Genomic DNA, 13,232 nt, shown 5'->3' with positions numbered 1-13,232 from the left:
CTCTTTCTCAAACACACACTCTGTCTCTCTCACACACACACTCTCTCTCACACACTCTGTCTTTCCTTCTAGTTTCTCACTCCATCTTCCTCCGTCAGTTCTGTCTCTCCCATGCAAAGAAACGCCTATAAACATGAATTAGCTTGAAAAGTCTACGTAAATTTCTCTCTTTCTCTCAATCACTCAAGCATGTATGCACTCATCTTTCAACCAACACATACGCGCACATATACGCACACGTGCACGGAAACTTAGTCAAGAACGACAGTGAAAGTCTACATTGGGTCTATAATCAAAGTACCATGGTTAAACTATCCATTATATGCTTTGGCCAATAACATGGTCCAATCAACACTGTCTTCGGAGCTGAGTAAGTTGAAATCTACTGAAGTAGTGAGCTGCAGTTTATATAATATAAGGAAGTGAACACTATCTTAAAGGGACACACCCTAGTTACGGCTAGTTGTTAACCATTACGGCGTTGTTTTTCGCTATTAAACCCATTTTTTCACAAATAAAATTGCACTTTACTTACCGTTTATTATTTAGAATATACATTTCCATTCACCTGAAGTGTTTTTTGGTAATCCTGGTAATCCTGGTTTTTGTAATACCACAAAATGCATTTTTCGTATTTCATAAAATGGCACGGGCCTCTGAGAAAAAACCGTTGAGCAGACAAGGTCTAATCTATTTTTAGAGGAGATATTTCCATTTCAATGTCACAGACCAACGACGTTGGTATACCACGTGACCGTTATCATTTTGGTTCGGTTTGTTTTCTCGTGCACGGTTCGCGCAATCAACATCCGATTTGTTGTTGTTCATTTGTGAGATTTTTCTTCACAGTTCGTGAACATTTTCAGTAACACTAAAGTTCAGACAAGTAAGTGTCTCAATACAAAACGTTACAAACCCTTAAAACCAATAATTTTGCTAAGTCTTACGATATCTGGAGAGGGGATACAACCAGGACAGAACAGTTGGAACATGTCCAGGAGAGGTGAAAGGAACGCACCCCAAGTCTGTGAAATTTGTCGTGACGTAGGCATTGTTGTGCTTCGAGCGACATCTACCGGTGACATCAGAATACTAACTTTCAAAATTATTTCAAGCAATTGGGACATGGAGATTCCCATGGTATTTATCGATATAAAACCTGCTTTTTCACGCTGTGACGGAACATGCTCTTATTTCTTTTCGCCTGTGGCGATATTAATTGTTTTAGAGGGCCGTGTGCAGTCCCAATATGCACTTAGACTAGGTGGGCACTTTGTTACGTAATACCTCCGCGCGACGGTAATCGAGCTGTTCCTAATACACACCCAGAACAGCTGTGGAGGCCATGTGGCCAGTAGTTACGTAATACCTCCGCGAGTTCTGTTTTACGACCTTGTTTTCCGAGCGGGTGGCATCAGCTAGTCTGACCATCTAAGAAAAAATGTCGTCTTGGTCGCTGTGGAAAATTCACATGATAGGGGGAGGACCGCGATGTGCCCCCAGGCGATATTCGGTTTTGGTAAAAAAATAGCTAGGATTTAGATTTATCGGGGAGAAACAAAAGGAAGGTTCCAGGGAACGTTAGTCCGTTTGGACTTGGTAAATATATATTTCTGCTCTGTTGTATAACCTTGATGTGATTGATGTGACTTTAAATATTTTAATACTGTATTATACCAATATTATTTAGACAGTGTTTCCGGTAACTGACGAAGTAAATTGTAGGCTTCACTGTTCTAAAATTATTAAAGCTTAGCCAGTCATCCTAGAGGACCTAGGTAAACTGTAGGTTATTGTCTTTATTGTGATAGGTACCAGTATTAAGTCTGTATTACAAGGTTACTGAATGAGTAGTTAAGGGTAATTAAAAATTAACCAAGTTAATTAAAAATTAACCAAGTAGGAATAGAGTTGTAATTCCTTTATTAATTAAGTTCCCCTGGAAGCGTTTCTCAATTATCACACGTGTGTGTGTTGTATCACGGTGAAGTGATTAGAATATTGTGTAAACTAGACACCTAGTGATTAACTTTAAGAAGTGAGTTTGTTGAAATACATTAAGTAGTGACGTGCAGTTTATATAATATAAACACTATCTTAAGAAATGAGTTTGTTGAAATACTACAACGGGGCGCCCTGCCTAAACACGAAGGAACTCTCGTGTCAACAATTGCTCGCGCCTGTAAAAGTGGTAGCGTGTATCACGAACAATTGTGTTTCGGAGAGACCCCGCCAGAGATGGATAATCGTAGCCGAGTTAGAGACGTTCTTCTCAGGGTCTTAGAGAAGTTAAGGTCCCATTCCAATTAATAACTATGTCTAAAGAATACAGCTGAAGAAAACACCACAACACAACAAGGAACTTTTATATAAATTTCTTTATATCGTGCTCGTTTGTTGTTGACAAGGAAAATTGCGCGATTTGTCAATAAAGTTCAAAGTTCAATTTATAATCCGAACCGAATACACTGTAGGTTGTCCAGTCTTGTATAAACACGTTCACTGGCACTGGGAAGGTGCTACTCCTACATCAATGGTAGCAACTTGAACAATGTTAACAGCAAACAACATCAGTAACGTACACGGAAGTGTACGCTGGCACTTTAACTTGCAAACGGAAGTAACTCGAATAACTGTCTTCAACAACAGGTACTATACACGGGTCAGGTACACACTGACCGAGTCTTGGCCCGGGGGTTAAGTAGTCGGTCTGGCGTCTCAGTTAGCACCGCTGGTCTGGAAAAGGCGACGAATAGTTTTCATGTCGGCGAACTGAAGGGGAGAAACTCGTTATGGTTTCTTCCGGTAGAGAGCCCTTTAGCCCGTGTGTCTCCGGTAGACGAACTACAAGTCCTCGTCTTGATCAGAAGTACAGCACAAACAAGCACTCTAGTCCAAGGATAATCAGCAGGAAATGGAACGGTAGCGGTCTGCAACTCCCTAGGTACATCTATATTGTGAACATCAGCATCCAACCCGATAGTCAGAAGTCCCTATTTCTGTACTTCCTATCTGGTCTGTTCACAGTGTCACCAAAATGATGTAGCGTACAGGATCGCAAACGTCACATAGACTTCTTGGGATTCATCACGAAGTATCACTATCTATTAGGTAGTTTGCTAAAATTCCTTTTACTTCTATTCACTCTGCACTCCTATGCACCGTGCGTCCTTTTGCGCCCTTTTTGCGCTCCTATGCTCCTCTACTGCATCCTTGAGCGCTCTCGTGCGCTCTGTTGCGCCGCTGTTGCGTCTTTGTGCGCTCTACTGCGCTTCCTATGCACCATGCGCCTTTTCGCACTGTGCGTCCTTTTTGTATAAGCGATGAATTGTTTATTTCCTATGCATATCTGCATCCCATTTCCTTGTGTACTGGCGATCATTCCATTCCTGCTGGTTCTAAGTTCCGTCCTGTGTGTCTTCGGACTTGGGGAATCCACAAGCCCGCAAGAGCTCAGGTCAGGTCAGGTCATAGGGTTTTACGTGCACATTCAGAACAAGCTGTTGTAGCGCACGCCTGTCGTGGGCACAAGAGCCGGCTCCTCCGTCCATGACAGGAAAGGTGGGGGGAGGGGAGAGGAGGGACCGCCTGCACTGGCAGGTGCAAGGGAGCACCAGCAGCCCGATCGAATCGGTAGCAGGCGGGTGGGGGTGGTGGTGGTGCTATGGAATTTTGAGTGGAGCCGTTAATGCCAAAGAGAAAGTGGTGCGCAATTTTGATTGAGGAAATTTGGCGCAATTTTGAACGCAAGAGCTCATGTCATGTCATGTCATAGGGTTTTACGTGCACATTCAGAACAAGCTGTTGTAGCGCACGCCTGTCATGGGGGTGGTGGTGGTGCTATGGAATTTGAATGGAGCAGTTAAATGCCAAAGAGAAAAGGGTGCGCAATTTTGATTGAGGGAATTTGGCGCAATTTTGAACGGTCGGTCGAAAGGTAAATGGCCGAGCTAATATAGGTTTTGATATTAGTGAATCGAGAGTAGCTCGTTTATTTTAGACCTTTACGATGCTGTGGTGTCTCCCTAGGTTGCCCATAGGGCCCTTATAAAGGGCCTGACCGCTTCTGGTCGAGGCACCACCAAGTACCAAGCTATTACCAGCAGCAAGTATTGGGGGTTTGGGTGTGGGGGGGGGGGGGGGGGCGATATTATTTTGTTCAGCTTCCCCCGGGTGCATTGCAATTGTGTACTCGGAACGGTATTCTTTTGTCCGGTTCCTTATTAGAGTACGTGCTGGGCCATTAAATGGGGGCGGGTGCATTGTTATCATTAGTCAATGCACCCTGTGTACTGATGCAGTGATAGTGTAGTCTGCGTGTGAATCCTAGTTTTGTGTTAAGGTTGTACTTATTGTCTTAAGTCCCTATTCTAGTGAGTTCAACGGTCATTCATGACCACCCATCCCCCTCCGTCCTTGTATAGCATTGAATACAATGACGGAGGGGAAGTTAAACTCGCCTAGCTATCTAATTTGAAGGGTTAAACCCTTATAGTGTAGGTATTGGTTTAAAAAGCCTAGTGCTTGGCATACTCAACTTTATTACCAATGCAATAGACGAAACTAACGGTGGCAAGTAGCAATTGTATACATATATGCACCAATCTAGGTACTTAGTTTGAAGAATTTTGATTCCCTCCCCCTAAATATAGGATTTTAGTAGGCTTACTTGGTTTGTCTTCAGGCTATCTCGATAGTTGGGTATCGGTTTTCCTGCATGTCTTTGCTTCTGGAACCCTAGTTGACTTACCTTAGTTAGCTAGGATGGAATGCATCAGTAATAAAATAAAATAAAACCATGGTGCGGGTGCAAAGACAAATTCGTGCAGTTTATTTACAGTTAGGTGTAGTGGGGTTCTTGATCCGTGATTGGCTGGATTGGACCAATGAGAGTGCTGCAAAAAATAGGCGATAATTAGTGGTGTCCTATCTTGGTTGATTATCTAACGATGTTGATTGGCTGGTTAATTAGCCAATTGGGTTACTGCGACTTCGATCCTGTCTTAGTGAGAAAGAAAGAAAGAAAGAAAACAAAACACAAAAAAAACCCCACGAAAAATAAATAAATAATAATAATAATGTGTCGTTAGCGGGTGGTGTATGCCAGCTGTCAATCACGAGCTTCAGAACATGAACATATTTACAGTAGAATAATATGGTTATCGTGGTTAGGTCTGGATGGCATTGGCATATCTAGTGGTTATTAATCACTCGCTGCCGTCCCGCCGTTAATCCCCAGGTTGGAGTGCCTGGTCGAGTGCTTAAGGTCGCTCTTCCATCCAAGGGATGTACAGGCGGGTGTTTTTGAGTAATTGTTAATTTATATTGCTAAATTTATGCCAGCTAATTTGGTTGAGTATATGCTTTTACTTTTGTCGTTTCACCGTTCTCCCCCCGGGTTGGAATACGTGGTCTGTTCGAGTGCGTAGGGTGGATGTTCTACCAAGGGGGTCACAGATGTCACGATTCAAGCATTGTCATATCTAGCGGTTATTAAATCATTCGCTACCATCCCGCCGTTGATCCCCGGGTTGGAGTGCTTGTTTGGTCGAGTGCTTAAGGTCGCTCTTCCGTCCGAGAGATGTACAGGCGGGTGGTTTTGAGTAATTGTTAATTTATTGCTGAATTTGTGCCAGCTAATTTGGCTAGGTATATGCTTTTACTTTTGTCGTTTCACCGTTCTCTCCCCGGGTTGGAATACGTGGTCTGTTCGAGTGCGTAGGGTGGATGTTCCATCCAGGGAGTCACGGGTGTCACGAGTTAAGCAGCGTATTAATTACTTATCTTAATTATAGATCGCCACCTTCCCTCCCTTGGTCCCCCGGATTAGAGTGCATGTCGGTCGAGTGCAGAAGGTCGCTCTTCCCTCCGGGAGACGTACAGGCGGGTGGTTGCGATCATTTTCTAATTTTAGTTTTTAACTTTATGACTGTCAGGAGCCCGATGGGTGTGCTACGGTTTCCCATCCTGCCTGCGATCAGTCGGGTTGGTGGTCCGCGTCGACCGAACGCTGGCAAGGCGGGCAGTACGTGGCACTTATAGTTTTGGTTTGGTGGACTGGACGAATTGATATACTGCTTTGAAGGTTTTATGTTTTAGATATTTATCAGGGTTAAGTAAAAAGTTAGGTGTAATTGGTTTATTGTGGTTGGCTTCGGTTATTGATTCTATCATTAGTTTTCTCTGGCTGTTGTGTAGCGTGCAATCCAGGACATAGTGTTTCATATCTTCCCGGGTGCCATACTCACAGTCAGGGTTTTTATTGGTGAAAGAGCAGCTGTTGAGCTGCGAAGATTTACCTATGCGCAATTTAGTAATTATTTTATCCACATAAGTTTTTAAGTGTTTAGGTCGGATAGAGTTGACTAGTGGTTTGATGTTATAGTGCCATGTATTGGTTGTTAGGTCCCAGTTGGCCTGTCATTGATTAATGTAGTGTTTTCTTGCTTTTGACATTAGTTCTGATATTCCTAAAGGTAGTGCTGTAATTTTGCTAGTGATTGAAAGTGCAGTTTTGGCTCCATAGTCAGCTATTTCATTGCCAATTATACCTACGTGAGCTGGGACCCATTCGAATACTACTATTAAATTAAGCTGGTTTAGTTCATGAAGTTTATTGTGGATGGCTGCGAGGATATCTGGCCTGGTAGATTTATTAGTTTGAAGTGATTGGATAGAGCTAAGACTATCTGAAAAAATAACGCTTTTAGAGTATTGTTTAGTTTTAATCCAGATTAGGGCTTCATAGATGGCTGTCAGTTCTGCTGTATAGACTGATAGGTTATCTGACAGCCTGGCGTATTTAACTAATTTAGAGTGTTTAGATATTTTTTCTTCAACTACTGCGAAGCCAACCCTACCGTTATCTGGATTTTTTGAGCCATCCGTGTAGATATGGATGTGCTCAGGGCAATTTTCGTTGGCTGCGGCTTCGAACAGGATTTTCTTAAATGGTGGAAATGGAGTTGAATCCGTAGCTTGTTTAATTAGATATGGTGTGTAGCACTCGACTGGCTGATTGATATGGTATAGTACCACTGGCGTGTTATCTATACCTACTTCTATTTCTATTTTACTAGCTTTAGTGGCGAAAGATACATTAAGATTTTGATTGGTTTTGAATACTAGTCCTGGTTTAGCTATGATAGGAGTGAGTTCCTGAACTGGGTGATCTAGTTTAAGAGAGTGGATTTTTAGATGATAATTAAGATGTTGAAGATTTCTACGATATTTCAATGGCATAATGTAACTCAACTTCTAAGCTCTGTCCGCTGGTATTTGATGGAACTTTAGCTATGATTCTAAGAGCTTGGTTTTGAATAACATCTAATTTATGTAACAGTTTGAGGGCGGCGCAACTGTAGGCTTGGGCTCCATAATCTATTCTGGAGAGTATGCATGCTTTGTAAACCATAAGCATTGCCTCTGTTTGCGCTCCCCAACTGGTACCTGAGATGGCTCTTAACAAGTTTAGAGTATTTTTTGAGTTCCTGACTATGTCATTGATATGGTCACTAAAGGTTAGTTTTGAGTCAAAAGTTACACCTAGAAATTTAAAATTTTCGACTCTTGGAATTATTTTATCACGTTAAGTTTGAAGATTATCTGATTTATTGACTTTATTAAAAAGCATATATACAGTTTTAGTTTCTGATAGTTTAATGCCCCAGTCCAGGGCCCATTTGTTAAGTCTATTCATATCAGCTTGCATTAGGTGAAATAAATTAGTGGTTGTGTTGCCTGTGCGCCAGATGGCGCAATCATCGGCAAATAGTTCTGTGTTTAATGGCGTGGTCGTTTTTGTTTTTCCTTTAGCATTAAGTGCTTTAGTTATGTCATTAATAAAAATGTTGAATAAGGTTGGTAAGAGGACCGAACCTTGTGGTATGCCATTAATTATTTCGGTTCTATCTGAATAGTGACCGTTCACTCCAACTGAGATTGATCTATTATGGATGAAATTGTTGATAAAATTAAACATATTACCTTTAATACCGTTACTCTGTAGTTTATTTAGTAGACCTTGACGCCATACCATATCAAAAGCTTTTTTAATATCTATGAATATTGTTAAAACCTAATGAGATTTTCGAAATGCATCATTAATACTATTTTGTAATCTAACTATTTGATCTATTGTTGAATGTTTAGTTCTAAATCCGCTCTGTACATTAGTTATTAGGTTATTTTCGAGTAGGTAATTGTTGAGTCGTTTATTGATAATAGTTTCTAAGGTTTTGCACATGTGGGACGTGAGTGTTATCGGTCTATAACTCCCTGGGAGGGAATGGTCTTTTCCCGCTTTAGGGAGACTAAAGCATTCTGCGTGTTTTCACGCAGTGGGCATTTGACCCTCCCTCCAGATTCGGTTAAAGAGCGATAACACTACCTTTAGGGCTACATCCGACATGTGCTTGAGTAATGTGTAACTTATTTGATCAGGCCCGGTGGCAGTACTTTTTTTTTTTTTAGCTTTAAGAGCTGTTTTTAATTCTAACATTGTTATCGGTTTATTAAATTCTAAATTATCAGTAGTTGGGTGATTTGCTGTTTTTGTATCATTAGTTGGTAGAGAGTTATCTTTCTTAAGTTTCTCAAAACTTCTCCAAGACAAAAAGGGCACCATAACATTATAATTCCAATCTCTAAAAATCCCTTTATTATAAACCCTTGGATTGGTTAAATTCGTATCACGTGATGATAAAAACTGGCATTCATAACACCATGAATCTCAGTTTAGCACTATTTTTGGCTATATAGCCGGAACTACTTTATGAATTATGTCAACAAAGGAATCCCCGAGGAATTTCCTTGAGATTCTATTTTTAGACATATAGTGAATTCAAAATCCCACAGCTAAAAATAATGAAATTTGGTCTTTTACAAAAGCGATTTCAAAAACAGAATTCAGTCAGTTCATGCCAACCATTGGCAGTAACGCGCATTCAATGGCATTGTAGTATGACGTACACGGTACACAACACATAGCCACTGCGATCCAATCTTTAAACGACTCGGGTTTTGAAACTAGGCATATCATGTACATGTCGGAACACAGGAACGAAGCTTCAATTCGAAGCTACAACAGAGAATGTTCCACTTTCCAAAAACGAAACATCAGCATGGCACTGTCAAATGTCACGAATACTTGTGTCGCACCACTTGAAGTCACACATGCCAAAACCATCCTGTGTTGAGTATGAATTTCGTGTTAATAAAATAGTAAATAGTTGGAAAATAGAGTTCACTTTTTATTTTAAAGAGGTTTACATTAATGACATGGTTATGTGTTTGGAATTATAAGAATTGAACGTGAATATTTTTGAGTTTCATGCTAGTATGAAACGCAAAACCGCTTTACACACTTTAGTATGAATGGCTTCGCGCTAACGCGCTACGCCATTCATACAGTGTGTAAAGCGGTTTTGCGTTTCATACTAGCATGAAACTCAAAAAACTTCACATTCAATTCTTAAATGAAAAGGCACTATTGAAAAATTACACACGGTTCACATGGACCATAATATAATAGTGCTACAACAGGGACGCTGGCAGACGTATTCTACAGTGTTCTATACATTGACAGAATAAATAAATTTGTAAAAAACCTAAAAATCCTAAATAAAAGGGGCACTTCTCAAATTTGAGGGGGGGGGGGGGGGGGTCCGGACACCTTGGACCCCCCCTCTAGATCCGCCCTAGTCTGCAGCCTATTATAAATTAGCGAAGTAACTATTTCCGCTGTGTTAATCTGTAAATAGAACATTTACAATTCAACTACGTTTTGTATTAAAGTACGGGCATAGTCCGTTTCAATACATTAAGTAGTGACGTGCAGTTTATATGATATAAGGAAGTGAACACTATCTTAAGAAATGAGTTTGTTGAAATACATTAAGTAGTGACGTGCAGTTTATATAATATAAGGAAGTGAACACTATCTTAACAAGTGAATTTGTTGAAATACATTAAGTAGTGACGTGCAGTTTTGTTTTGAGATATTTTATTGATAAAAAAAGAATCAAAATGATTGCACAACAGGCAGAGCCTATATAAATGCTCTCCTAAACAAGATGGACATAGACAATATTCATAATCATATATATATCTAAAGCATAATAACAATGTCTATTGGCATAAAATATTTAACAGAATTAATATTTTTTAATATATAGTAATAAAAGGTACAGAGTAGATAGAATAGAAATGGGATAGTCGAGAAAAATATAGTAACGATCCTATTGTTGGAGCTAACCTTATATGGGGCAGTAAGATCAGAATAATAAGTTAGTTCAACTCGAATCTCTTACTTTCAGCTATATATTTATGTACTGCGTTGAAAATTATTTGTTTTTCTTCAATTGGTAGGTTTATTGACCTGGATAGTAGTAGATCAATGTCTAAGATATCAAGGTAATTCCGTAACGATGCAAATAAATCATATCTTTGTCTGATGAACAGAGGGCAGACAAAAATAATGAAAATTATCTTCACAGTTATCTCCACATGCACAACTTGGGCTATCAGAAAGATGGCTTAAAAATAAATGATAGTTTAAGTTACTAGCATAGTTACGAAGCTGACAATGGATAATGTTACATTTACGATTTCCATAAAAATAGAGAGTAGATGAAGGATTGGGATTTCCCTTTTTTATTAATTTTTTATAGGTACTGCAGACATGGTTCATTTTGAGTTAAACTGTCAAGATCATTCCATAACTTATATGAATTAGTATGGCATGTTGGTGGAGTGAATGGACATTGATTTCTGAATGTAAAACGATTAGTGGAGTTTATATAATATAAGGAAGTGAACACTGTCTTAGAGATGTGTTAGCTGAAATACATTAAGTAGTGATCTACAGTTTGTATAATATAATCAAGTGAACAGTATCTGAGATGAGTTAGTTGAAATACATTAAGTAGTGATCTACAGTTTGTATAATATAATCAAGTCGAGTATCTTCAGAGTTGTGTTAGTTGAAATACATTAAGTAGTGATCTACAGTTTGTATAATGTAATCAAGTGAACAGTATCTTCAGAAATGTGTTAGTTGAAATACATTAAGTAGTGATCTACAGTTTGTATAATATAATCAAGTCAACAGTATCTTCAGAGATGAGTTAGTTGAAATATACTGAAGTAGTAGTGATCTACAGTTTGTATAATATAATCAAGTCAACAGTATCTTCAGAGATGAGTTAGTTGAAATATACTGAAGTAGTAGTGATCTGCAGTTTTTTTTTATAATATGATCCAGTGAACACTGTCTTCAGGGCTCATACACGGAGGTAGTGGTCTGTACGTTCCCGGCTAGTCTGTAAACAGAGATAATAAAATAAGTTACAAATACAACTTCAGGTTCCATGCTTATAAAACGTTCACAGTCTGGACTGAAGGCTGCAATAGAATCTGACACTGATGCCATGGCAATACCATGCATACTGCATTCGTGTGACGTTGTTAGAGATTAGATTCTAGAATCTAAAGTTTTATAAGCTTGGATCCAGTTTTGGTTTAGTTGCATAACAGAAATCTTAAAGACAAAACATTCATCAACGATCAAGACCATGTCTCTCCACAATGAAGAGTAGAATGGGCATTTGGCAAAACAGTAGCTGATTCTCTGAATCTCTCAATTCCTATCTAGTGTCTCATCTATACAACGTCAGCCATTACAGAGGACTGTATTGGACAATATATCATTCCTATATCACCCAAAGATTGCTGCCACTCCCAGACTAGGTTACAGATGACTGTATTGGACAATATATCATTCCTATGTCGCCCAAAGATTGCTGCCACTCACAGACTAGATTACAGATGACTGTATTGGACAATATATCATTCCTATATCACCCAAAGATTGCTGCCACTCCCAGACTAGATTACAGATGACTGTATCGGACAATATATCATTCCTATGTCGCCCAAAGATTGCTGCCACTCCCAGACTAGGTTACAGAGGACTGTATCGGACAATATATCATTCCTATGTCGCCCAAAGATTGCTGCCTCTCCCAGACTAGGTTACAGAGGACTGTATCGGACAATATATCATTCCTATGTCGCCCAAAGATTGCTGCCACTCCCAGACTAGGTTACAGAGGACTGTATCGGACAATATATCATTCCTATGTCACCCAAAGATTGCTGCCACTCCCAGACTAGATTACAGATGACTGTATTGGACAATATATCATTCCTATGTCACCCAAAGATTGCTGCCACTCCCAGACTAGATTACAGATGACTGTATTGGACAATATATCATTCCTATATCGCCCAAAGATTGCTGCCACTCCCAGACTAGGTTACAGAGGACTGTATTGGACAATATATCATTCCTATATCGCCCAAAGATTGCTGCCACTCCCAGACTAGGTTACAGAGGACTGTATTGGACAATATATCATTCCTATATCGCCCAAAGATTGCTGCCACTCCCAGACTAGATTACAGAGGACTGTATTGGACAATATATCATTCCTATATCGCCCAAAGATTGCTGCCACTCCCAGACTAGATTACAGATGACTGTATCGGACAATATATCATTCCTATGTCGCCCAAAGATTGCTGCCACTCCCAGACTAGGTTACAGATGACTGTATCGGACAATATATCATTCCTATGTCGCCCAAAGATTGCTGCCACTCCCAGACTAGGTTACAGATGACTGTATTGCTGCCACTCCCAGACTAGGTTACAGAGGACTGTATCGGACAATATATCATTCCTATGTCGCCCAAAGATTGCTGCCACTCCCAGACTAGGTTACAGATGACTGTATCGGACAATATATCATTCCTATATCGCCCAAAGATTGCTGCCACTCCCAGACTAGATTACAGAGGACTGTATCGGACAATATATCATTCCTATGTCGCCCAAAGATTGCTGCCACTCCCAGACTAGGTTACAGAGGACTGTATCGGACAATATATCATTCCTATATCACCCAAAGATTGCTGCCACTCCCAGACTAGATTACAGATGACTGTATCGGACAATATATCATTCCTATGTCGCCCAAAGATTGCTGCCACTCCCAGACTAGATTACAGATGACTGTATCGGACAATATATCATTCCTATGTCGCCCAAAGATTGCTGCCACTCCCAGACTAGATTACAGATGACTGTATCGGACAATATATCATTCCTATGTCGCCCAAAGATTGCTGCCACTCCCAGACTAGGTTACAGAGGACTGTATTGGACAATAT

General features: G+C 40.0%; 1 protein-coding gene across 3 annotated transcripts in view; it reads right to left on the bottom strand.

The window, feature by feature from the left end:
- Positions 1–11,015: 11,015 nt before the first annotated feature.
- The window catches only part of LOC121386317, a 60,896-nt gene continuing 58,679 nt past the window's right edge, over positions 11,016–13,232 (bottom strand). For all 3 annotated transcript variants that reach the window (XM_041517181.1, XM_041517182.1, XM_041517183.1), the window contains one exon: positions 11,016–11,321. In XM_041517181.1, the coding sequence (XP_041373115.1) occupies positions 11,276–11,321 (46 nt within the window). In that variant the 3' untranslated portion in view covers positions 11,016–11,275. The remainder of the gene's footprint in view (positions 11,322–13,232) is intronic.

The sequence above is a fragment of the Gigantopelta aegis genome, chromosome 12 (assembly GCF_016097555.1).
Source record: "Gigantopelta aegis isolate Gae_Host chromosome 12, Gae_host_genome, whole genome shotgun sequence".
Lineage (NCBI taxonomy): Eukaryota > Metazoa > Mollusca > Gastropoda > Neomphalida > Peltospiridae > Gigantopelta > Gigantopelta aegis.
The sequence above is the reverse complement of the archived record's forward strand: the minus strand, read 5'-3'. Positions and strand labels throughout refer to the sequence as shown.